Source organism: Poeciliopsis prolifica, unplaced genomic scaffold (genome assembly GCF_027474105.1).
Source record: "Poeciliopsis prolifica strain line A6 unplaced genomic scaffold, Auburn_PproV2 SCAFFOLD068, whole genome shotgun sequence".
NCBI lineage: Eukaryota > Metazoa > Chordata > Actinopteri > Cyprinodontiformes > Poeciliidae > Poeciliopsis > Poeciliopsis prolifica.
This window is the reverse complement of record NW_026562443.1, coordinates 1,931,759-1,958,803: the sequence shown is the minus strand read 5'-3', so window position 1 is coordinate 1,958,803 and position 27,045 is coordinate 1,931,759. Positions and strand designations below refer to the sequence as shown.

At 41.8% G+C, this 27,045-nt stretch overlaps 1 protein-coding gene across 2 annotated transcripts in view; it reads right to left on the bottom strand.

Annotated features, from left to right (window-relative positions):
• The window catches only part of unc5db (unc-5 netrin receptor Db), a 195,607-nt gene that overhangs the window by 16,803 nt on the left and 151,759 nt on the right, over positions 1 to 27,045 (bottom strand). For both annotated transcript variants that reach the window (XM_055020556.1, XM_055020557.1), the window contains 4 exons: positions 24,561 to 24,923; positions 18,552 to 18,636; positions 6,965 to 7,136; positions 941 to 1,168 (listed from right to left, as the gene is read on the bottom strand). In XM_055020556.1, the coding sequence (XP_054876531.1) occupies positions 941 to 1,168; positions 6,965 to 7,136; positions 18,552 to 18,636; positions 24,561 to 24,923 (848 nt within the window). The remainder of the gene's footprint in view (positions 1 to 940; positions 1,169 to 6,964; positions 7,137 to 18,551; positions 18,637 to 24,560; positions 24,924 to 27,045) is intronic.

Sequence of the window (27,045 nt, the reverse complement as noted above, 5' to 3'; positions counted from 1 at the left end):
AAATGGCAACAGCAAAAGTTGGGAGAAAACTGAATTATTCAGTTGGTTTTTCAACAATAAGTGAATCCATTTTATGAAAATGGTATCTCAATAAGCTCTGATGGCTTATTTGAAGAAAGGCTGCAGCTTCTCATTTTTCTCAGATGAGTTAACTATTCATGGATGAAAAACACACAAAGAAATCGATTTTCAGTGAAAGTCCTGTAACTTAATGCAACCACAGCTAATTAGTTAAAGGAGCAGTACTATGTGTATTCCAGGCATGTAGTGCCATTTTATAGGATATTAATGTAACTATGATAACTTCAGGTGCTATATATAGAGATCCAATTTCAATTTAACAAACTGAACAGAAGTTTTTCTCTTTAAAAACTTCTGTTCTTTTTGAAATTCCACCTTAAGGAAGTCATCCCAACATGGCTCCTCTATCAACCCTTTGACGTTTTTTACCAGCATTGCTCTGAGACGTAGCTGGTACACATCTCAGCAGATGAGCACCAGGTGTTTGCTAATTGCTGCTGGCTAGTCTGAAGGAGCTGAGTGAGGAAGTACCATGTTCTGTGCGGTGGAAGCTGCAGGTCAGAGGAGGAGCTTTGTCTGGAAGACAGGGCTCAGCTAACTGGACTCAGAGTTGAGTTACCTTGTTCTGAAACTTGAAAACCCTGGCAATCACAGAGCCGAGTAAGTTTACTCAGAGTATCTGTCTTCTGTTCAGAGTTTGTTAAACCTGCTTTCAGAAAAAAAAGCTGAAAAGTTCCCATTTTCAGTCACTAGGGAACAATTACTCTGTTTCAACAACAGAGCTTAATTATTCAGAAAAATGCAACCCGACCACAACCAAGAAAAGCTACAACAAAACAAATCTAACTCCCAAATTCTGTCCCCCATTCAGTCTTTGTTGGTACAGCAGCACAAAGTGATGCTGGCGCTCCATCCCCACCTGAAAGGCATGCGGCGTGTCGTCCACACAGTACACCCGCAGGCTGTAGTTCAGGGCGCCCGCCTCCACGCTCCCAAACACGGCCAGCTTCAGCCTCTTCACGGCCGCCTGCGTCAGCGGCTCGCCCACCAGCGCGTACGAGCCTGGCTGGTCCAGCAGCAGGTGGCAGCTGCTGGAATCCATCAGGCAGTAACAGGAAGTGGACTCCTCTTCCACCGACATCACTTCCTGCCAAGGAAATCAAAGAGAGCACGCATGACGGGTTGCGGACCTGAAGACATTTTGAATTTCCGAATGCTCCGTTAAATGAACAACCTAATGAAAATGACACCAGAGAGCTTCAACACATTTAAGTTTTTTTTCCCCCAAAACCTTTAGGAATTTATTTTAGACAAATTCCACATGAGTGAATGTTTGCAAACCACCACAAAGGTTAACATTTCAACATTGAATATCTTTTTTTGTAGTGAATTCAACTGGATAGAGGTTGAAAAGAGGTTTACTTGAAAATCATCATATTCTGTTTTTTTTTTATTAACCCTTTGCAACTGCTTCACTTAATCATTCGAGGCAAATGATTAATCATGACGGACGTTGTAAGTGTATATTTCAGGAGGCGAGGGATCAAAACAGGGATTTTAATAATTAAATATGAAGTTTAGATTGACAATGGTATATTAAAACCATTAATTTAAGTTGTGGTTTTTTTTAAATCATTCTATCAGGTTTAATATTTGAACAAAATATTCATACATTGTTATAAATATTTGATAGTTAGAGGGCACTGATTCGCCCCCCTGCGCTTTACTGCCTCCTATGGGCTGTGCATGTTTAAAACGGCTCTCAGTGGCAGATTTGTGAAAGTTTATGTGGATGGAAACTTTTCTGAAACCCGTAACGTGTGTATGATGTATTTATGAACGATGCGGTAGAGATATGCAGTAAAGACCTGACTACGTGTGAACAAGGCCTAAGATTGAAAACCTTACATGAGAGCTGAATAAACGCCCCTCAGTACCCAGAACCAACAGACTGCTGCTGCTGCAGCCGCTTCACATGGCAGGCAAAGCTGCTCGTCTTCAGTAGAGAGAGAAATACTCATCTCAGGAGCTGTAGCAATATCATGACAGAGACAATTAACTTTAGCAGGATGTGGAGCTGCTCTCAAATCACAAGTCAGGTGACATATGGTAGGTTTAATCACACTGCATGAACTCAGAGAGGTTGGAAGCTGGAACGTAGAAAGCCATTTCCTACATGAGTGATGTTGTTAGTGCAGAACTGAACAAAATGTTGTCATTATAAACAACACAGACTGTTTTATTTATGAGACGACTCGAGCAGCTGGAAAGCACTTCATTATTTCCGACTGCAATGAAGGAATCGGTTTTTTCTTCACTCTTGCTCTCCCCTAAATCACACCTCAAGGGACAAATTCCTCAAACAGTAGCTAATAATGATACAGAAAGCATGTTCTTCAAGGAATTAGATTTTTAATGGCAGTATAATACTCCAGGAGAGAAAAAAGTGGGTGTAGGATTCAGACCCCCCCATCAGATTTGTTCAAGTGGTTTCTTAAGAACCTCCTCGCAGTACAATCACGCAGCGCGTTGCAATCCGCTCCCTGGCAAGGAGACGGAATCCATGAAATTCATGCGAAGGTACGATTTAATGAGGAGCAGTGAGACCAAGCGGCGTGTTAAAACGCAGCTGGAGGAGCCGTCTCCGCTCGCAAATAATCAAGTTAACTGGCAAAGCGCCAATTAAAAGTCATGCTAGCAGCAGTCACGTCATGTGAGACAGGAGAGACGCACACGTTCGCTCCCTGCCCGTCTTGTTTTCTGCAGCTTTACCCAGATTACAGTGCTTCACGATCTGAGGCCGAATGACTCGAAGCTGATGTTCTCCAAACCCTGTTTAGTTTAGTTTTCTTTTCTTTTTTTTTTTTTACTGTAAGCTGAGATTCGTTGTGGTTCAGTTTCTTTGACCAGAGACCGGGGGGCACTCGATGCATTTTCAGTTGCCTCATCGTGCAGATTCTGATCAGACGGCAACAACTGCGAAGGGAACGTTTTTAGAAACATGCAAAGCAAAAGTTAACATGTCATGTAATAACAGGAAGCAAAGAGACGGATTGAAACAGAACAAAAGAACCATAGGAGTTTCTGTGATCCTGGTGTAAACTGTCAACGTCCAACAGAAGTGATTCAATTCCACAATTGCTTCTTTTCCTCTCAAAAAAAAAAAAACAACAATTTAAACATTTAACAAAATACGAACTTCGCTGCTGGGTAGCGAGAGTACACACAGTTGGTCTCCATATCCTCCAGCTCACAGCTATGTCTATGAGCCCCACCTGCAAACGTCATCAACATGACCAAATATGACTTATTAATGCTTTTCAAACATTATTTTATCAGGGAGTTCCTTGAGTTACCAGACCTGCTGGCGGCTCCTGTTGGGAATTAAAGTTTGACGTCTAGATCATGACAAAAAGGCTGAAACAATTAATCAGATTAATTGAGATTATTTATGTTCAATCGATTATTCAAATGATCATCAACCAGCGTTGTAACCCATTAATCGTTAGATGGAGACTCCAAGGCCATTTTGCTGAAGGAATGACACACCCAGAGCAATAAGTAACCCTAAAATTGTACATTAAATATTTATATTTTGTGATGTTATGATGACAAAAATCCTTTGTCTACTCAAAATTCTTCAGGTGGCAGTTTTAGCTTCACCTGGCTCAAATTCTGTGGAAAAAAATAAAAAAATTAAAATGGACGTGTTATACAAATGAAGCTTAGGCGTATATTCAACCTGGGAGACTGCTGACATTCATCTCGCAATCGCCACGTCCTACCTCAACCAATCAGGGCTGAAGCAACTCTCCGCTTTGGGCCTATCATCATCCAGGACCGTCTTCAAAAGCCAAGCTACCAGAGGGCCAACCCGCTCGTCGCTGTGCACAACCCACCTCCTCCCCTCTTCTCCACCTCCGTTCTGATGGATGTTTCCAGGATTCTTCTGCACCCAGCTCCACCACCGGTTTCGGCCCCGGGGAAGACTGTCCGAGCTCGGCCGAGCTGATGTCCTGCCCGCGGTGATCCGCGACTCACAGTCTTCAGCCGGGGCCGAGCGCCAAAGATTCTGTATCATTAAATCTCTAACTGCTATTCTCTTCTCTGTGTGAGTCTCTCCAGATTGAAATGCAACTTTTCTGAGCTTTACATCATGCTATGTTGCTCCCTCTTCAAAAACATATCTGGCATGTTGCTTAAATAAATAGAAAAAAGTCTGCAGCATGTGGAATTTTCTAAATCTAATTCAGTGATTGATCCTCAGAATAACTGATAGATTAAGCAACAGCACTAGCTGCAGCCCTGTTTGACAGTCTGCTCTGCTTTGCTGATGAGACGTGCACTGCTACCATTTGGTTCAGCTCCATTCTGATCAGGTGCTAGGACTCCTGTAAATACTTTATGTTTATGCATTTTGTATTTATGCCTTGTGCTTTCTCGTAAGCGCAGCTTAACACACTGCGTTATGGTGTTGAATAATAACACAGCGTAGCTGGGAGTGTTGAGGACTCTTTTGTGAGTCATATGCATTTTAATGGCAGCTGAAATGAGGGTGTTTTAATGGCGCGGTGGATTTGGAGGAATTATACGTCTTCAAACCCTTCTGCCTCTGCCTCTTTAGGTTAAACCTCAACGGTGAGTCATTATTTCCAACCAAGAAGCTCCAAGGAGCTCTGTGCCCTTTTAATATTAGAGTCAAATCTCAAAGTGACATGAATCTTGACTCCGTTCTTATTTCCTCTGTTCTTTTCTTTCTCCTCTCACTCAGAACTCTGGCACATCTGAAGAAATTGCCTCCCTTTTGTCACACAAGAGCAAACAGAAGACACTTGTGAAAGCCAAGGTTATGTAAACATGAATCTGAAGTCAAGGGAGAAGCAAACAAGGATTTTTGTGGTGCAAACTGGCTTTTATTATTATTATTATTATTATTATTATTATTATTACAACATGTTTTTTCTTCATGCTTTTTATGTCTTGCTGTATTTACTGCTGCTACCTACCATTTGAAGATCTGTGCTATTTTTTTTTAAATAAAATAAATACATTTATATATATTCAAACTTTGCATCTGAGTTGAAATGTTGTTTTGTCACCTTCTTGTTCACTGCCTTGAGATTTTATTTGGAGAAAACTGACACATTTTTCTCCAACTGGGATCAGAGGTGCAGAATGTAACTTTTATAAAAAAACAAAACAAAAAAAAAGTGGGTTTTTTTTAACATATTTTTTAAATCACCATGCTGTGAGACAGATAATCTGTGAAAAAACTGCATCTCCTCCGACTACTACCGCCTGATGTGAACGCTAGCGTTAGCGCTCACATCAGGCTGTGCTAGCTGCGGCGTAGGAGAGAGCAACCACGTACGTTTTTTCTTTGTGTAAGTTACATCGTGCAGCTTAAATGAAAGACTTTCAATTCAATTTTGCCAATTGAATGGTGCTCTGTTGAGTGTTTGTGTGGGGATCGATAAAGAAGCAGCTTGAGCTCTTAGATATTCCCAGTGACAGAAGACAAAAGTTAACAATGCAGACTGTAGGCAGCAGCGACCCAAATAACACTTCACAAGTGACAAGCACCATAACAGCCAGCGGCAAACCTGCACCATTCATTATTCTGATCTATTCTGGGTTTGCCAAAGGTTTACATCATCTTTACATTTCCATTAGTCCCCGACGTGCCGTTCTCTTCATTATAACCCAATCCCAACATGGCAGTCTTCTATTCCCACTTGTCTTGTAATCATTTTGCCAGTTGCTGCCCCAAAACACGAGCAAGTAATGTGAGGCGACAACTGCTATTGGGGCATGTTCTGCCTCTGGGCCAGGGATTAAACTCTCTGGATTTCATCCAGACAAGTGAAACAATCAGCACCAACGGGGGGAAAAAGAACAGAAAAAAACCCCAAAAAGAACGGACAAATTCAGGCAGCATTAACGAGCCGCAAGAAACAGAAAAGTGGGAGCAATACCACTCTGAGTTTAAAATCAATGCTTGATCAACTGTGTGTGGCCACAGGGCCAAGGTCATTGGAGGAACAACTCCCATGAATTTGCTCATGATTGCCCTACGCCTAAATTCGCTGTGTTGTTCCTTTCCTGATCTAATAATCGATAGTTCCTGTTTCCAACTCCCCCAACGCCCGTCTGCCATTCTCTCCTCGCAGACTGACAGCAGCCATGCCTCTCTCTGGCCATTACAAGCTGTAATTGTTTCTTTATTTCCCTCCTGACAGAGCAGCAGGGTTACATCCACAGGGCCTTATGTCACACTCTGAAGGCCGAGCGGATCGGAGGTCACATCAATCCACTCGCCCAAGTAAGCCTGACAGTCTTTTATGAGTGGCACATAACTCGCCATATATCACACTGACTTAGTGACTTTTGTCTTATAAAGCACATATTTGCAGATAGCCAGGCAGAAGGTGGTCACCAACAGTTTAAATAATCTGCGTTGGGAGGAATAATTGTCTAATATTTGGTTTAACACTATATTTTCTTGTCAATATATTCAGAAATTACATAGCAAGTCCACCAAACTCTACAAGAACTAGCAGCTGCAGGCTGCTGATGTTTAACATGATTTAAATAATGTGGAAAACATTATTTTAACTAATAAGCTACATTTTTAAATATATATACATATTTAAATCTACATATATAAATATATAACCCAATGCTCAAAGACAAGTTGCCTTGACTTGGAGACACTATGTAACCAAGAGGCAGACAACATATTCAGCCTCAGCAAACAAAGTGAGCTGAAAGATCTGTCTGGCTCCTGAGCTACCAAACCTCTATTACTGCTGACATTTAGCTACAAAGAGAAAAGGAAGTACAAAAGAAAAGATAAGCAATGCGGACCAAGTGGCATTTGCTGAGCCAGGTTCAGATCGGACGCACTGTAATGTACTTGACAGGTGTTCGGCCTGCGGCTTACCTCCCATTTGCCGTCCTGGGTTTTCCTCTTGAGCTGAATGTTCCAGTTCTCTGCGTCCACCTCTGCACAGTGGGCGACGGTCATGGCAACCGGGCAAAAGAGATCCAGGCCCGAAGGACCGTATGTCACCTCCGGGCCCAGGAGGATTTCACAGCCTTCAAGTGTCTGGACGCTAAACGGGAAAACACACACAAGTACACAAAATGTTATTTGTGTGTGTGTGTGTGTGTGTGTGTGATTTCGCAGAAATCATCAGAAACAAGTGTGTAGTCTTTCTTGGTAAATGCTGAAGTGAATCACTGAAAGAAATGGTGTTATACATTCATCTGACATTAAACTACACTGAGCTTGTCCAGTTTTAGCTCAGTTATGATTTGCAAAATCATCCATATTTGCTAAGTGCCAGAATATTTCATATTTTTCTGATAATTTTTCATTACTTTCTTCAAATTCAGAAAATTAGGTAAATTTATTTTATTTTTTTTTATTTGTGGCCCCCTTTGTATAAATTAGATTTCTTTGAACAAGCATCTGTCCTCAGGTTGCTGGGATTCTGATCTCTGGGACTGAAATGAGTGTTTTGTGATGAGCACTTCAAAATTTTAACTGTTCGGAAATTGCTTGGAAATTGTGGATAAATACAGTTCAATTTCCTTAACCAGAACTGTGAAAGGCTGAAGATGAAAAATTTATGGAAAATTTCATATTCGCATTTGTGATTTTGTTTGTATGTAAGAATCTGTTTGCAATGACAAATCTGGAAAAAACAAAAAGACCGCTGCACTGAACCTCATGAAAAACCTCATGGTTATTCCACCAAATATTGATTTCCTATAATCTTAAGTTCAAACATTAGTATTGCTGTTTCTAAATGAACATAAACTTGTTTTCTTTGCATTATTTGAGGTCTGAGAGCTGAGAGCGCTGCATTTTTGTTGTTGTTTTGACCATTTCTCATTTTCTGCAAATCATTTTTGCTAGCAACTTCTGAGACGTGTAGCCAGTAGTTCAAAGAATAAAAGAACAATGTTCACTACTCAAACATACACCTATAAAAGTTTTAGTCAGATTGCACACTGCGCTGTAACACTTCAAGTGTTCAGACTTTCCATATTTCCAGTTGTTCTGTTTGTCACCACAGACATGTTGTGTTCATTTCTCCTTGAGCCTTTGTTCTCACGGCGAGGAAAACAGACTAATGAGAGGAGTCTGAAAACCGCCGGGCTCCGGATGTATCCCTGTTGGGTCGGACTCAGAGCCGGCGTGTCGCCGACTTTTGGCACCGCGAGTTCAAGTTGTTTCCTCTGCGCTGAAGGACGGGGAGAATTAGCCAGATTCTCACTCCAGGTGAGAAGTCGCTGTGCCCTGTCTTTGAGTCGGCGCGTGCTCATTAAAAGCCGCTTGCAACAAACACGCGTGGCGGCAGCAGCAGATGGGCTCCGCTGCAGGGACAGTGCTTAAGAAAAACAACTTAACGAAGATCCGTGTGCCGCTATCAATGTCCACGGGTCACAAAGACGGTGGGTCATTTGTTAGCTTTGCTCCGCTTTAGTGAAAGCCAAAGGTAAACTAGTCTTAGAAATCTATGGAGACGGGCTGGAGAAGTGATGCTTCAGCTCCAGTTCAGTGAAACAGAGGAAGGTTCCCCTCAGTGTATCATCAGCCTGGCGGGATCCAGGCTTTACTTGTGTCACCGCCAGACTCAGAGTTGTTTGTTTTTTTTAATTATAGTTTTTTTTAAAATTAATATTATACACTAGTAACAATGCTATGGGTTAAAGAGTCTCTTAGTAGGAAGCACAGTGGGTACATTGTACAGTCAGTATCCCACAGGGAAACTGGGGTCAGGTGTTATTTATGTATTTTCTGGAAAGCCAGAAAATAAAAATAAAAAACAACAGCTTTAATGAAGAAAGTAATAAATCACAGATAAAGGGTCAAAACATTCTGATACTTTCATTAGAATGACATGCAAAAATGAATATTTGTTTGAATTGTATTTTTTTTAAAGTTTTTTTTTTTTAATGTTTTATGTATCTTTGGTCTAATTTGAAACACAAAAATCACTCCGAGGGCCACAGAGGGCCACCAGTTCGGACGTCTCTGATTGATGTGAATTCTTGGTGAGCTTTAAATCAGCTCTAAAGAAATGTGATGTATCATGGTGGATTCAGGAAATTCAGAAGAAGGATGATCAGAGAGGATTTTCACGCTGAGCTTACATGCTGTTCTTCTCTTAGAAATATTTCAAAACTGCCTTTAGTTCTTCCTCTGATTATTTTTCGTCTGAAATTAGTATTAGTTTCATTACATAGATCATCTGAGTGGTGGGAAAAAAAAGGAAGAAATCTGCAAAAGCAAATAATTTTTCATTATGCTGTTTCTTCTCTTCAATTATTCAGCAGATTTAAAACAAATACTAGTAGAATGCATCTATGTTTGCGATGTTAATGAGGACAAGGTGACGGATGAATGGGCGGATAGGTTTACCAGAGTAACATTTAAATAAGCAAATGAAGACAAAACATTTAAACTTGTGGTGATAGTAATAATAATAGTACAATTATTAGTGATTCTTCCTGTCTAAATAGTGTTGAGATGACAACATAAACAGTGTTTTCTTTATCTAAACTTTGTGGTTCTTGCAGTTTTTTCAGTTGACTCTCAGGCCTGTCAGCAAATGCTTTTGTTCACATTACGCTTCAACGTCTTCGGCGCGGCTCGTCGTTTCCATTGTCTTGCTCATTTTTATTCCGAGGGAGGCAGACGGGGCTCGTTTCTTCCTTTTAAAGCCAGCTGAAAGACGGCTTGCTGAGAGTGTAGCGTGTCACCTAAAAAAACCCGGCAGTGAGGGGGATGGGGAGCGGGGAGGGGGGTTGTTTCCCGCTGACAGCAGCCGTGCAACACACACCCACGGTGGGCCGCACCGGATAAAAACACCCTTTCAAATCATATATTTATCCCCAGAACAACTGATTGTTTACTTGTTATGCCGTGATTCACACCGCCTTAATTGTCTTAAAAGCCTCTGAAATGATACTCCAACTTTTTTTTTTCTCCTTCTTTTTCTTCTTCTGACACTCGCCCACATCTCCTGGAAACTTTTGTGTCCTTCTCTTTTTTTCTAAAGAGAGCGGTTATGTAAGATCCTGGGCTATTAAAGCAGTCTTATCGGAATTAAGATCTGCCTCTGTCTCCTGGAACACCTTCATGGTAAATGCTCTCTCTGGGTGATGACATCCACTCCAGACTTCCCAATTACTGCCTCAACATCTGACCCGGGGTGTCCAGGGTGGCGTGGCGCAGTGCGTGTGTGTGTGTCTGTGTGTGTGTTGTACTCAGGATTTTCTCCGGCTGTCAGAGCTTGCAGGTACCTCTCGGTTTCTACAACACGGTGACCCCTCTTGACCGCTTCTGAGAGAGCTGTTGATCCCTCAGCCCGCCAGTCTGATCATGTGTTTAATTCAAAGCGTAGAAACGGAGCGGGCTGCCAACGGGCTCGGGTCCCCATGGCGGTGATTTCTTTTCTAATACCGCAACTGTCATCACGCTGAAGGGACCCGGACGAGGCGCATTATTTAACGTGAGCAATGACTCACTTCTCGAGAGCCGAGCGAAGAGCGGCAGATTGGGTCACGGGCGGAGAGGCGGGCTTAATGAATGCACCCATTAGCACGCTCCATTACCTTCACCTTTATTTGCTTGTAGTCTTCCACCTGTTTGGCCCGCGGTGCTTCTGTCAATTTCGAGTTGACTCAGACGCCTAATGTGCAGCGCGGATACATTAATCAGCTAGGCATCTCGAGGTGAAGTGCCAAAATATCCAAGGATGACCTGGAGTTTCACTTCTTCTTCTTCTTTGTCCAATTCTTCGCCACGGATCAAAAACACGTCTCCTTAGTTAGGCTTTCACCTGAGCTTAACCTGAAATGTGAGCAATAATTTCAATCAGCAGTCGCACATGACACAAAATCTCGACTCGGAACGCTAATGACTGTTCTGATATGACTCCACTTCGGCTGCACTCCCAAAGCCCCGTGAACGAGGAAACGAGTGGCTCCAACAAAGCTAATCACTTGAAACGGCTCACCATGCTGTTTGGTCACTTATTACCAAGAGTGTTACACTGACAGCTAAAAATACCGTCAACTCCCCGAGCAAGTTCAATGAAAGGTTTAGGCAGTGGAACACAATAGTTTGTTTTTCTCACTTGAAGCTTAACAGTGTGCTTCTCTTACTTTGTTCTCTTCAGAGAACAAGCTGTTCTTGTGTGTGCGTTAGGTGAGTGGTGGGGATCTTCAGTCTGCTGTGGTCTGTATCTAAGGAAGGATCAGAGGTGAACTGGTGACAGGACTCTCTGGGCCTAAAGAAATTAAACCTGTGAGAATTGGAAGCTAGTTGTTGATGAGCTAATCTGGACGTTGCCATCCTGTGCAATTCTGCTTGATTCAAATCTCACTGAAAGCTCAGTCTGCGATGTTTTGGTCCGCCATTAGTTTTAGCAATGTCAGCGGAGGAAGTGAACATTCAGTCCGTGTTGGCCAGTCTTCCAAATATCAAAGCCGACTCGTTCAGCTGGGCACTTCTCTCTTCGCAGCGGAGGAGGATGGTTGTTTACTGGACAGGCAATTTCTGGTTAGCTTAGCGCTGAACTGGTGCATCACACATGTCACGGGCTAACGTTAGCAACTGAGTAAAATTTAAAACGTCAACAGCATTCACATCTCCAGGCAGCAATCATTTCTCTGGAGCAAATAGCTGAATGTAGTACAAGGGTCTGTTTTTCACCATGTTATAGAGCCGCTGCAGCTCACATGTCTAAATAGGATAATGCTGACTCACTGGTCACAACGTTGGTTGGAAGAAACTTTGACTGTTGAGTAAAACGCATCATCTGTCTGAGATTCTCTTGATTTGACTAACACATAAAAACACTTTGTGTTTCTCACTCTATGCGGTGGGACTGACAGCCTTCAAATAAAGCGGGTAAAAATCAAAATTCCCCCTGATTCTTCCGGTCACACATAAGTCCCAGTTGTGAACCGTGAAGCTGAAAGCTGGGCACTTTGACCTCAACCTGGATACATCTCAATGAGTCAACATCGCAAAAATAGATCTCAGTAGTTTGTTTTTTTGTGTGTTTTTTTTGTGCAGACGTTGGTTGGACTCGCCCCGGTGACCCTGAACAAGATAAAGCGGCTACCATTTTAAAAAGACAATTTTTTATGACTGTTGGATTCTCATTAGCAATCAGATATAACTTAGTCAAGATTCCAAATCAAAATGTCTTGTACTTGTTTTTTTTTCTTGTCATTTTACAACAACTGAAGTGCTCCCATAAAAGCAAGAGACATTGAAGTGGAACAAACCTCATGGAAACAGTCGTGGTGAAATATAATCCCTGGCTGTGTTGGTTATCACTTAAAACACAACTTTAATCCCTTGCTTTGTCACAACAGCAGTGAAGCTGCTGACAAAGAAACAAAAAGCCTTTTCAAAAGATGTCCGAACTTCAATCCAATCAGTGAACAATGCCATTCCATTTTAGCACTTAGATAATCACCAATAATAAAACATCTTTTCGGGAAGCACAGGAACAGTTAATTAAACGGAAATAACCCTCAAATGAAAAAGCTAAAGGAATCTTTGTGTTTAGAGATACAAAGCAGCTTAATTGCATGACTTTTCATTGCAGAGACCAAACGCCGGCTTATTTCTCCATTGTTACCTGGAGGTGCAAGACGGCTGATGCTGATCCAAGCACAGCTTTACAGGCTGATTTATGGGCTAAAGGCTTTCTATACGAACACCTCTCTAAGTTATTGGACTGTAAACTGTGACACAAGAGTAAATCAGCAGAACAAGGCAAGACGCAGAAAACCATTTTCACTGGTCAACGCTGCAATTACCTCAAGCCCAGAGCCAAAGCTGCGTTCTGCTCTGATCTTTTGTATTAAATGCTGATTAGCTTAAAACTTTTGAGCCAGTCAAAAGTTTTAAGATATTTAATGACTTTATAAAAACACTTTCTGAAGAAATGCTCTTATGGGGTCAAAAACACTCCATAAGAGCCAGGAGGAGGGTCTAAATGCTGTCAATCACTCTTGTGTATGCGCTGATAAACGTGCCAATGGCGGAGAAACAACTTACACTTACAAGAAAACTGTTTATCCGATGTCATCGGTGGCCATGCTAACTAGCCTTAGAGTTCATGGTAGCCTCTGCTGGCGGGAAGAAGCTGGAGTGTAGCAGATGATCTGTCTTATATGGTCATGACAATGATACTTTTTAATAAATAATATGTAAAAATAACATTTTTATTCATAAAAGTTACTTTCACCATCAACTTAAGAGATGTTCTACTTTCAGCATGAATTCATTTTAACCTTTGTGATTTTCTCCAACGCAAATAATTCATCACAGGCCGAAATATTTACATACAGTGCTGTGAAAGAGTATTCGCTTCGCCTCGGTGAGAGGAAGGAGTGAGCTGTGGACTGAAACCTTGAATGATGGCTCCGTCCAAAGCTCTTGGCAGCTGGAACTGGGAACAGTGAGCGCTGACAGCTAAAGGCGAACACAGCCACCACGTAACATCCAGAAAGGCGGATCAGCCGGGTCAACGGCTGCAGGCGACCTGGACTCTGACTGGAGGGTTATGAATTAAAGCAGGAAACCGCATAGCGCTCACAGTGTGTACAAAAGATAAAAGGTTTGGCCCTCACTTCATAAAACTGATCCTCTGAGGCGGTTTGAGACTGAAAGGTTTCTGATTAATGAAACAAAGCTGAGACTGGAGATATAACAGCAAGTCCCAAATGTTTTAGCTACTGCTGAAAAACCAGCACACAATGCCTTGTTACAGAGTTCTGCTTGTTTCACTTTTTGTCAAACTTAATTGATTAAGGAAATTAATTTGAGAGACAAAAAGCTATCCAAACCAACCTGTTCCTGTTAGTCATTTTGTTCTCACGCCTCATGTCATCTGCACCTTCTTGTATGGGGGGCAAACTGTTTGTAATGCTGTAAAGTGAGGGTTTGGGGGGTCAATGGCCCCCTGGACCCCCGTGTTCCGGCACCTATGAGTCGGGACCTCTACGTTTGTTTTTCCCAGTCTGTGATCAGACTCACAATATGAGCTCCGAAAGAAAACGTGACAGCACTTTTCATGTGCCTGGTTTTTTGTTGCTTAGTTGTTCTCATTTTCAGACTTTGTGTTTCACACTTTCAGTTGGATTTTATTCAGCTCATCCAGGCATTCTGTTTCATGTGCTTTTGTGTTTTGTCTTGCATTTTGTATCCCTGTTGTGTTTCTTTAGTTTATTCCCTGGCTGTCAGTTAGTCTTGCTTTCTACTCCACACTTGTAAAAAAAAAACATTTAGCTGAACAGCTAACATGGAATTTGACTGATGGCTCATTGAGATTCACTTTGTTGATGCAAAAATACAATTTTCGTGCAAACCGTGTTGACTCTGAACTCTTTTTCTGTTGCAAATACAACAGAAAATGGTTTAAGACTTTGTGAAAAGAGAGCAAGTGGTTACAAAATCATTTCAACCAGGTTTTAAAGTTGTAGCAATGATTGGTTCACCCTTCTATTAATACGAAAGTCAGTGTTTAAGGACAGACTTTGAAGCACTTGTTGAACTGTGTCTCAAGAACATGTATGAATATGTATTAAAACTGCAGTCTCACCTTTTTCCCATAATGTCTACCTTTGACCTCAGTCACTGATTTCTCTTTCACAGTTCTCTGTCAAATGAACCGAAACCTTTGAAAAACCTGTTCACCCCCTCACCAGTGGTGGCGCTACACCACAACCTTCAAAGAAGACATGAGAGCCACTTCCTTCTTTACAACATGTAAACAAAAACAGAGTTTCTCCCCTTTAGCAGCTGTAGGATTTCTCTTTTGTCTTTGGTAAAAGTCCATTTCTCCTGCTAGCTCTAGATTCTCGCATTTGGTTCTGGTTCTGTTCTGCATCCCCAGAACCAGAACCAAACATGGGGAAGCAGCATTCAGCTTCTATGCACCATGAATTCTATGCAGGACAATTCCAGAAAACTGCAAAACAACCGAAACACAGAGTGCCTTTAAATCTACATGGAACATGTTCAGCATTGTGTTTTAACTCTAATAAATGAAACATTGACCAACATATATGATGCGTACTGATATTCTAGATGACAGCACTTATCAAAATGCTACCATCAGGTTTCTCAATTTTTGACTCTGTTGTATTTATGATTCCTTATTCTTGTGTTTTATGATGTACAGCACTTTGAACGGACTTGTTACTGAAATGTGCTTTACAAATAATAATAATAATTATAAAAAATAAAAAATCAGAAGTTTGATGACACATCAAACTTAAATAAAAGGTATCAGTATCAGTGTTGGTATCGGTGATACAGGCCCAGTCTTTACTTGGTATCGGATCGACACTGAAACATGTAGTATCTCATCTCCAGCGTAAAGATCGGCTTGCTTCTTTATAGCCCTCAACAAAAATATCCCCCTCGTGTTTCCCGCTGCAGCGTTGAATCCTTGCTTTCGTAAGAGATCTAAAGAAACTCCATTTGCATGATGTCTCTGCTGTCTCCGTCTTATTTAATGGCTCCGCCGAGAGGAGCCACGGCCCCGTCATTACTCCAGCTAACAAGTTCGTTGCACAGTCCTTTACTGTTTTTTTCCTTCTGTGACTTAGCTCAAAAAGATCATCCTGAATAAACCGTGACACTTCAGAGGGAGCTGGAAGCTCTCGTGGGGAGCATGAGCAGGGGAACCCCGCCCTCTCCACCTTTCTTGCAGAGCAGCTCGGTCCATCCGAGGGTCATTACCGAGCTGTGACGAGAATGCATAACGCGTTGTGATGGCGAGATGAAAGGGCCTGAGGGACTCGTCCATCAGTGCGCCAGGCGCCGTTCATCTCTGCATTCATCATGGTTTAAAGTAGCTCTGTGGGTCGTGACTGCCTCCCGGGGAGCATTGTTGACACCAAGAGGAGTTGATAACTACATATTGACACTCAGAGCAGTGAAAGAGGGCTGTAAAGCAGAGACTGGAGGACTGGAGGTTGGACTTTGCTTCCTACTGCAAAGTGAAGTACTAAATGAGGGGATCTACTGCAGAGAGGCTCCAACTCAGCTGTCTCCCCTGCAGCTGGGACATCAAAGCACAGACTGCCACCTGTGAGAGGCTCTGGATGTGGACACCCGTACCGCCACGGTGCTGAGAGGAGTCCTGTGGGGAGCGGGAGTCAGGCTGGGCACGGCTGCTGTGGTAGCCTCAGGCTCAGCCAGCGAACAGAGATGGTCGTGGTTCATAACAGAGGGTTCTACTGCCCACCATCTACTGTACAATATGAGAGTAATATGTAATATCACTTCTGTTTTTGTCATATTTAAAAGTTTTCTTTTCCTCAGATGAAGATAAACTGTGTAAGTTTTTGATGATTTGATATTTTATTTCTTAAAGGGGCAGTGTTGTGTGAAATCAACTTTTTTGAGCTGTCCATTATGTCAGTGTGGTTCCTGGAGCGTTCTTTTGGTTCTTTTGGGCATTTTTGAGAAGTCCTTTAATCTCCATGGCAACCATTCAGCTGTGCAAAACGCCTGAGTGGACCTAGCTGCCTGAGTGGACCTAGCTGCCTGAGTGGACCTAGCTGCCTGAGTGGACCTAGCTGCCTGAGTGGACCTAGCTGCCTGAGTGGACCTAGCGGCCTGAGTGGACCTAGCGGCCTGAGTGGACCTAGCGGCCTGAGTGGACCTAGCGGCCTGAGTGGACCTAGCTGCAGTTTCCAAGCTATCGTCTGTCCATCTCACAGAGCAGGGCACCTCTATGACTCCCTCACTCAGCTCCTTTTGACTAGCCAGCAGCAATTAGCAAACACCTGGGGGAACTGGTCAACTGAGCTTGTTATGTGAGTAACGTCTCAATGAAATGCTGGTAAAAGGAGCCATGTTGGGATGACTTCCTGAAGGCAGAGTTTCAGAAAGAGGAGGAGCTTTTAAAAGTGAAAAAGGGCCAATTTCAAATCATTAAATTACAAAGTTAAATTTCTTGATATCATATGGCCCAAAATGAAAATGACTGTGACACCCCTGGTCTATAACATACAGATATAGGTCCATCACAGAAACAGATTTCACTTTTATGATAAACAGCAATATTGTTGTTTTGAGACCATGTTCAAGTAATAAATTGATAATGGCATCATAATGCAAGAGGCATTTTAAATATCCAAAATAAGTAAATGAAACAAGAGAAACAACAGATAAAATGAATTATGAAGTTTCTGGAAACAAAACACTAGACCAAAACACCAGACTGAAGCGTTTTAGACAGGAAAAAGTGAAATGATAAATCATGCAAACAAAAATGATTGAGATCTTTTGAATTTATCATGACATTAATTGTTTTGTTGCTTCTTGTGACAGGCCTGTCCCCAAACCAGTCCTCAAACAGTGACCGTTTGTATAGGACAACAACAAGTCCTCATCTTGATTACTTAAAACAACATAAATACTATTTGTTTTTTTATTATAGTTTCATATTAGGTTGGCACAACAAGTAACTCCATTCAAAGGAGGATTATTCTTTTAAGTAGATTGGTTTGAATGACTTTTTTTTCTCTTATTAAATGAAACTATTTAAAAACTCTATTTTGATGTGACATGTTTTTGTTGTCTGGGAGACTGAAGTGTGAAACAAACAAACAAACAAACAAAAAAGAAGAAACCCTGAAGAGAAGAAAGACTTTTTCGCAGCTCCGTCGATCGATGCGACCTTTGCAGCCCAGCGGAGCGGAGCGGCCGTCTCAGCCGTGTGTGTTACGGCTTTGCAATTAAAATTCAGAATCACCTTGTCCAACATGACACAGCGTTTTCTCAGAGCTGACACAGCTCCCCCAAAGCTGAAAAGACTGAATAGTGCTGACCCTCGTCAGAGGAGCTGGACTTTATGAGCCCAAATCTGCAAAGAGCTCCTTTTAGAAGAGCTTCAAACTGAGAGAGTCTGGCTTTTTTTTTTTCTTTTTTACTCTTGACATGATTTGACATGATTTTTTTTTTAATCACTGCGACGTTTTCAATGTAAAAGATTAGCAAACAACCCGATAGTAAACCCGATAAGAGGGGGCAGGGTGCAGTAAGTTGTGAAATAAACAAATGTTAAATGCAGTTATCATCATTAAATGCCTCCCTTTTTTTTTCTTTCTAACTCGATTTATGACACTCACCATGAGAGGAATGAGAGGATTTAAAAAAAAGAAACAAAACAGGCTCATTAAACTCCACTCAACAGACATTATGTGGTAACTAATCACATTACTTTGACACTGCGAAGCTTCAATCTAATTCTTTTGCTAATTAAGCCGCCAATTACAGAGCACATTAAACTTTCTAATTGGTTTCGGTGAGATAATGGCGGTCGGATACGTAGCGGTCCGAGAGCGTCGCCGCCAGCTGCGGCCCGAAAGGAGAGCGAGGACAGACGGCCAGTCGGAGCAGATGGACGATGCGGTGCGGAGCGACTGACAGACAGACAGATGCTTGAAACAATATTTGGGTAAAAGTGGAGCCTCACCTTGCCTCGCCCTGATTGATGACCATGCACATCTCCCAGGACATATTTTCAGCCACGGCTCCGTGAGGCACAAGGAGGCTGACCCCTGAGGAGAAAACACACACACACACACACACACACACACACACACACACACACACACACACACACACACACACACACACACACACACACACACACACACACACACACACACACACACACACACACACACACACACACACACATCCGTGTTAACATGGGCAGACAAGGCCGCCTGACAGCATGGGGCCAAATCAACATTCAGCTTTCATTTACACTGATTTGTCCATTCTCCCATCAGATCTTTTAACTTGACTGAGATCATTCTTTTTCTGCTGAGCAGGGCACAAATTCTGTTTCAATGTGTGCTTGTTTTCATTTTTAAATAAATTGTTAATGAGAATAAAGAGTAAAAAAACAAAAACAAACAGTTTTCAGGCATGTTAGAGTAGAAGTATTGTCCAGTTGGGGCATTCCGGAGCTCATCGTGGCAAAACCCAGAAAGCATTAGCCTCGTGCTAGAGGAGCTTAAAGGTTGAGGCCAATTTCACGTTAAAATGACGGCGACAGTTGTAGGAGTTCACCTTGCAATCAATGGGTTACAGGTTCTATTCCCACTACATCTGCTACTGTCATTAGCTGCGTTTCCATTGCATGTGCAATTTGACCTTCTAAAAAATACATTTTCTTAACGGAAACATGCCAATTTTGAAACAAACAAAACAAAACCTCTTTTTTTTTTTTCTTTTTGCTAAAATGTTTTGGCAGCTTGAATTTTTCTGTGAAATTGATTTATTCACAAAACTGAAATAGAAACAGTTTTTTCCCCCTGTCACACGAGTCACATGAACAACAATTAGATGTTGTCACGGGCATAAACCGTAAAGAAGAAAACAACAGGAAGAAGTCGGAGGATCACGGCGCAGCATGCTTTTTTAATTATTCATTGCATTAAACTTATTCACATGTGATTTCAGTCATTTAATGGAAACACCGCAATTGACAAGTTGTGATTTCTCATTATTAGTGGAGTCCAGACAAAGTTTAACGCACATGCGTAATGAAAACAGTGTGTGAATGTGTGCTTGAACAGCTGTAATGTGAATTGCTTTGGAGTCCTCTGGACTTGATAAAACACTATGCAAATACAGGCATTTATCTTTTCTTTAACCTTCCTTCTCTCTGGACAGTAACACTTCAGTTCCGGCATTATCTAGTTCATGCTAAGCTTAGCTTTGCTTGTTTGTTTGTTCCTTAACATCCGGATCAAACTGTTCCCCTTCCTCATGAGGTGAACAGTTTGACTGAGATGTTGGAAATCTGGACCTGATTTCTCCGATCTGACGTCCGGTATGACTGGTTGCTTCACAGTTAAATCAAAAACCAAAACACAGTCTGGTGAAAATGGAAGGTAACAAATGTATTAACGGTTATTGTGTAACATGGCCCTCATACCAACATCACCCCACCAAGAATCTTAGACTAGGCATAAAATAACATTCATGTCCATGATGAGAAAACTTCTGACAGCAACTGTACTCAAAGTTTGACGCCCAAGTAAAGAAGAAGGAGAAGAAGAAGAATTCCAAACCTCTTCTCATCATCCATGTTCACTGAGCTGGTGATTAGACAACTATAAAGCAAAGCAAGCGGAGAGACTTTTCAGGGTGTTAGCACATCAGCGCTGTGCCTCTACTGGTGCATTATGCCTTTCATCTGCTGCTGAGCAAAGTGGCGATGCATTTACATGGAGGAGCAAAGAGCATATAAAAGGTCCTGCTTTACAAGAGCAGAGCAGACTTCTTTAAAAGAAGGCTTTTCAATGCCTTGTGGAAAGCAAAACGTTTTGTGAAATGTGAATTCTAACAAGTCTGTTTGGATCAAATAAACAGTTTCATACATCAGACAGGCGGCTCTGTCAGGACCACAGAGGAGGGGAAACATGGAGAACCACATGTCTTTAGTCTTGCTTTTGATAAAGGGTGAGATAAGTTTAAAAAAAATAACAGAGGGTGGCGTGATCACGTCTCCAAGCCAGTCAAAGTCAAAGCAAGTTAGCAACAGCTTAAAGGGGCAGGATTATGTGAAATCAACTTTTTGGAGGTTGACATCATTTTATGATGTTATTCCTCGTGACAAACATGGCTGAAGTGTCGCCATAATTCTCTCAGGCATGTTTGAGAAATTCTTTAATCTCCCATGGTAACCATTCACCTGTGAAGGGTGAACCTAACTCCGCCTTTGAGCTTTACAAGCGCCCCTCCCCTTGACTCTCCCGCTCAGCTCCTTCAGACTAGCCAGCAGTAATTAGCAAACATCCACTGAGCTCATTAAAATGTTAATAGAGGAGCCATGTTGTGGTGACTTCCCAAAGGTGGAGTGTCAAAAAGAGCTGGAGTTTTTAAAGAGACAGAGGCCCAATTTCAAGGTGATAAATTATGAACTCAAAGTTTGTTTAAGTCATATTTTGTATATTCTGCATTTTTATAACAACTGAAGGTAACATGATAACTTGATTGTCCTATAAAATGGATCCATGTGCCTGGGAAATATACAATACTTTTCCTTTAAATACTTTATCCTGATTGAGGTGCTGCAAGTTAAAGCAACATGAACATCAATCATAGCCAACAGCACAACACAGTCATATCATCCAACTATCTTCTGAGTTGTTGATCCTGGAATAATATAAATAACATCCCAGCATCAACATGCTGTGGGGCAGGAACAATCCCCTGTAGCAGTCAGCCTGGCAACAAATCAAAAGAGGCCTCTGACTGAAGACTGTGTGATTGTTTCATTCCCAAGGATCTCAAGAATTTTTTTTAAGACAAAAGTTTTCAAATTAATTTGATGGATAAACTCAGCTTAAGTCACTTTTGAATAACTATGATCACTTGGAAAGTATGCATGACTGAATGAAAATTGTTTTTTTGTAAGTTGCTTTAAGACACCATTTGTTGTGAAATGTCGCAACACAAACTGAATTGAATTAAACGAGAACTAATTTTCACGCAGAGCCCTTGTGAGGACAGAAAGAAAAATACGAGTTGTCTGCTAAAGCCAATACACACTGAGGTCGGCGAAACGATTGGTCACATTGTTTTCTTTTGCGAAAGACGAGAAGTGATTTTCTTCCTCCATTGAAAACCTCTCTGCCTCTGAATCCACACAGGAGCCGTTTCTTTGATAGAAAGTCGCTCCAGTTGCGGCGGGCGTTCAAAGCGAGGTCTGTGGAATAATTAGGGCATAAATTCACGGAGGGAAGCTGCTAGTCAATTTTTAAAAATGTTATCCTAATTTGAATTCAATCCAATCTTTCAAACTGCGATGTGGTCCTCTCCTGCTGTGTTGGGATCCATGGTGAAGCCTCAACTCGACAGGATGCATCTTCAAAGTCTTCGTGAGACTGAGAGATGCTGCTGCGCTACGGCTCGTCGCCGAGGTGACCAAACGCTTCGGTAATCTGTGGCAAAGTGGGTGTGTGGGGTCTGGCGACTCAGGCTGATGAACGGCGGGCCCTGCAGACGCTGCATTTGACGACGGCGGCAACTCCTCGACTCAGATCCTCCGGCCTGCAGGAGGATGATTTCACTTCAGTCCAGAAAGCCGGCCGACGTCGAAGAATGCCACGTTTCGCACACACACACACACGCACACACGCACACACACACACTGTTGTGACCTTCTGGGCAACTGCAACATTTGCTGGAGAGACGCCCTCGTCATTTGTTTTGCATTCCCGCTCACACTCCTCGGTGTGTGTGAACGTCCGATTTAATTGCAGGTCTCGTGTCGGAGGGACTTGACAAACCAGCTCAAGACTCTGTAGTTTTTGTCAACTTTCACAAAATTGTATACTTATTGTGCGACGTAAAAGCTGATGAATTCAATTTAGAGATCATTTATCAATATGCGGCTATAATATCAATACAAGTTTATTACGCATCTATTAGGACAATATCAAGAAGTAGCTTTTCCAGCATCTTTGGTTTAATCCAAGGATTGTTCGGACTTAAACAGGCAAAACTATGAACTTCCCAGACACACATTGCCATTTTATAGCACAATCAAATAACCATGTTAACTTCAGTTGTTATAAAAATGGTACATATATCAAATATGCCTTAACATAAATTTGACTTTGTAATTTGGCGAGTTGAAATTGGGCCTCTGTCTTTTTAAAATCTCCTGCTCTCTCAGAAATGACACAGTACAAGGTGTAAATACTAGTTTTGAATATGAATGTTTCTGAACACCAATGGCAAAAAAAACCCAACAAAAAAACAAAACTCGGATACAAAAATTTCCCTAAATAGTAGGGAAATCTCTCTCTCTCTTTCTCTCTTTTCCCCTGATTCTGGCACCCAATATGTGGCAACCAAAGCTGTTGTTTAATGAAGAGCCACTCTATACAATAACAATATCATGGGTGATTTTTTTCTTTCCTGATGTGCTCACAGAAAACAATGCCAAAGATTTCTTTGTAATTGCACATTCAGAGACAGTAGAAGAAGAGCTGCCAGTGCTTCCAGGCAGGTATCTAGAGGTGCCAGTAATGTGGATAACGGGCCTCACGCCACACAGCAGGATGTTTTCCCTGAAGTCATATCCGAAGTTGTTTGTGCTTCCAAAAAGAAAGAAAGAAAAATAAGAAAACCTCTCAACAACCTGCCAGACAGCAGGGGTGTCCCTGAGAAACACTCTCAATCCTTTATCGTTTTATCATTATTTTATGCTTCTAGAAATGCTGCAGCGGGATTATCAGCCAACCCTGCATGTTGCTTGCAGAAAGAAAGCAACAATGTATAACTACAACTATTTAAAATTGTGCTAATAAACATTTTCACAACTCACAGCCGGAGCAGGCCACCTCTCTTCACCTGGCACAACTCCTGCATGCAACTCCTGCATGCAACTCCTGCATGCAACTCCTGCATGCAGCTTTGCTCTGACATCTGCTCTACATCTGCAACATCTGCAGCAGATGTCAGAAGTTTTATTTCTTGCACATTTCTGATGGCTTAGCTTACCACCCGCCTCCGTGACTAGTTCTAGATCAGGGTGACCAAACCTTGCAATGCTCTTTGGGAACTAGCATTGATTTCTATGTCGCCCGGCTGGAAAAACTAGAATTGTGATTGTGACAAGAAGATAGAAAAGGGTGGATTTCACTTGTCCTTTGCAAACTAATTTTGAATTCCACTATTAATGAAAATGTAGTTTTAGGAAAACCCTATCAAGGCCCAACTCACTGAGAGCTGATCTTACCTTTTAACAAAATAGCTTGAAGTATATGCAGTAATTAAGGGTGAGAATGAGACAAAATCTACAGGTTTCTTGCCAAATAGAGAGCAAAGTATGAGTATTTACATATTTTCTCTACATAAGATAGTAAACCAAGACAGTCTGATACCTCTGCTCTCTTAATTAACGGATAATAAAGACTTATTAATGATTTATAAAGTGTTTACAGTTGAATAGATAATACATTAATAAAATATTCATGAGTCATCTATAAGAGGAGACTCATTGTAACGTGGTACCCACTTTAGCTAGCTGTAAACGTGCTGGCTAATGTTAAAACTGCATGTCAACGGTGGGTAACCACGGAAACCAGTGACAGCTTAAAATCTGGCCAGCTCTTTTTGCACGGATGTGATGTTATTTTGATTATTTTTTTGTGGGGAATAAGTGATGATGGAAGGAATTATTCTGATTTCCATAAATCTCTGACTGATGCATCCCTGATCTCCTCGCTTGCTGAATCATCACACAGGCCGCGTTTCACTGCTGAAAGCAGAAGCAGGAGGTCAGGAGGTCAGGAGGCCTGGAGGTCAGGAGGTCAGGAGGTCAGGACCAGGACCAGCGAGGCAGCAGAGAAAATGCTGGTGTTGAGGAGCCTCTGGAGGCGAACCGCGTCTATCGCACAGTTCTGATGAGAGTGAGAACAGAGCCGGGCTTCAGTCCCCGTCCAGTGTCTCTCACCTGTGTTGGGCACCACCAGCCGGCCTCCAACATGGCCGAACACGCCGCTGGTCCTCAGCTGCTCTCTGCTGCCACTCAGGGGCCCGTTGAGCGTCAGGAGGCCCTTCTTGCGTTTGTCCACAGTGCTACAGAAGTCACAGCTGAGATCCTGTGGGTAAGACTCGCCAGGCGCTTTGGCGTGGAACTCGGCGCGCTCAGCCACGCCCAGGGACACCATGAAGGAGCTCTGGACTTTGACTTTGATGTCCGGCAGCGGGTCAAAGAGCTCCTTGTCGGCGCCGTCGTGGAAGCAGAGCGGCGTGCTGTACGTCCGTCCCACCGTCATGTCGGGCGGCATCGAGGAGTTGAGAAGCAGCGGGTTGCCTGGACACACGGAGAGACACGACACAGTCACGTAAAAGCTCTGTGTTCATGGGAAACGACAGACAGAAAATGACATCCGTCACTGTCCTACTAGGACTTGAATGAGTTTCTGGGATAAAATGATGTGGAAAAGTGTTTCTGATTTTCTACTCTTTGCATGTTTGTCACACAAATCAGGAGATCAGGAACAGAGTTGTAATAGTTTTGGAGTTTTTCTATGTAGCTTAGTTTTTTTTTCTTGTGACCTTTTGTTTGTCTAATGCAGTTATTTTTTGCTAGTTTTTATGAGTTGGATATTGAGTTTTTGATAATTGTAGAAGTGTAATTTTTTTTCATACTTTGCTTCATTCAAAAAAGTCGAAGTATTGTGTTGTGATTGTGTTTACATCGACTAGGTAATGATACCATTTTCAAAAAAATGGATTCAATCATTGCTGAACAACCAAATGCCTGGAGGTTTCTCCCAACTTCAGCTGTCATCGTTTTGCGGTCGAGCCTTAGCGCCACCAGGAGGAGCATGGAGAGCCGTAAACTGCAGACAGTTGACGTAAACTGACGTAAACTGCTTGTGTGGTGGGAAAAAAAAATCTATTTCATTTCAAAGACTTAATAAATAGTCATAAATATAAAAATGTATAATTTCAGTATGTTTTAGTTAGTTTTTTTTTTGTTTTTCAGTTGACAAAAATGGTTTTTAATTCCTGTCACTTCATTAGTTTTAATTAGCGACATTAACCTTGATCAGGAAGGGCACAAATACTTTTTCTCTTCTTTTGATTCAGGATAAACATTTCATATTGCTTAAAAACAAACAAAACAAAGAGCAACACACAGTGTTTTGACTCCTTTCAGTTTTTGAAAATGAATGAAAAACAAATATATTGGAAAAATATGTTGCATTGTTTTTGGACATTTAATATAAAAGATCTGTCGTTTGCTTTTTAATGTTTGGTCAGTACCTATGCACATGATTTAAATTTCTTCCCTTTCTGATAACTGCACAGTATGTTTTATGCTATGATCTTGTGCAGTATATTTTTATTATTAATGTTATTATTGCTAATCTTGTTGTATATATATATATATATATATATATATATATATATATATATATATATATATATATATATATATATATATATATATATATATAAGCATATGACACAATGAAGTTTCCAATTTTGATGTTATAAAATGTCAAAAAGTTCAAGTAGTGTGAAAACTTTTGCAAGTCACTGTTCATTTAATGTGACACATTTTAGTAAAAGCAGAAACTTGAGTCTTACTTTGATCAAATAGAACGTTTTTGTCGTCTCCTGGTGAAGTAAATGTGCTTAAATCAGACTTTATCTGCTTTGGTGACTGACTGCTGAAGTTCAAACTGGATTTCCAGGCAGGACAGGGGAGCACAAGGGCCAAAGGGGCACAACCTGGACAGAAGGTCCAGGGCTCGGAGCCACGGTCAGGGCGTCAGATTTAATTACCAAGCTCACACGCAGCTTGATCTCCATAATCCATCTGCTGGAGTCAGCTCCTCAGGACAACACGGTTGTCCTCCTGAAGGAGAAGAAGGGAGGCCGGGAGGTGTCTGCTCTGTAAATGAGAGGAGTCCTTCAGCCCCCACTGTGAGAATGAGAGTGTGTGATGAGGGTAAGTGGGGGTGGGGGAGCTTAGGTCTTCATCTGTGGCCATTAAATATGGTGAAGCTGCCAAACGGAGCGAGCAGGGCGCCGCATCGATCTGGCAGCGGCACCAAGATAACAACGAAGTCACTGAGTCCTTGCTGCCCAGCTGTTGCCTGGTGAGGGGTGCGAAGCGGGAGGCTAATGTTGTTTTATTTTTAGGAAAATCATTAATTACTGGGGATGGGATCTGTGATGAGCTTTGTGGAGGCTGCTGGTGTTTTCTGACTGGGTCTTTTTTGTCCTGATTTCAAATTAAAACAAAATTCCTGTCAGTAGAAACACACATTGTGTATTCGTCATTGCATAGGACTAATAAACATGGAGTATAAATGTTACGTTCTTATGTTTTGAGCAAAGTAACAATTTAACATAATTCAGAATGCAAATTAAAAGATGACCCATTATGGTAAACCCTCCAAACCACAGGCCATTTAAAG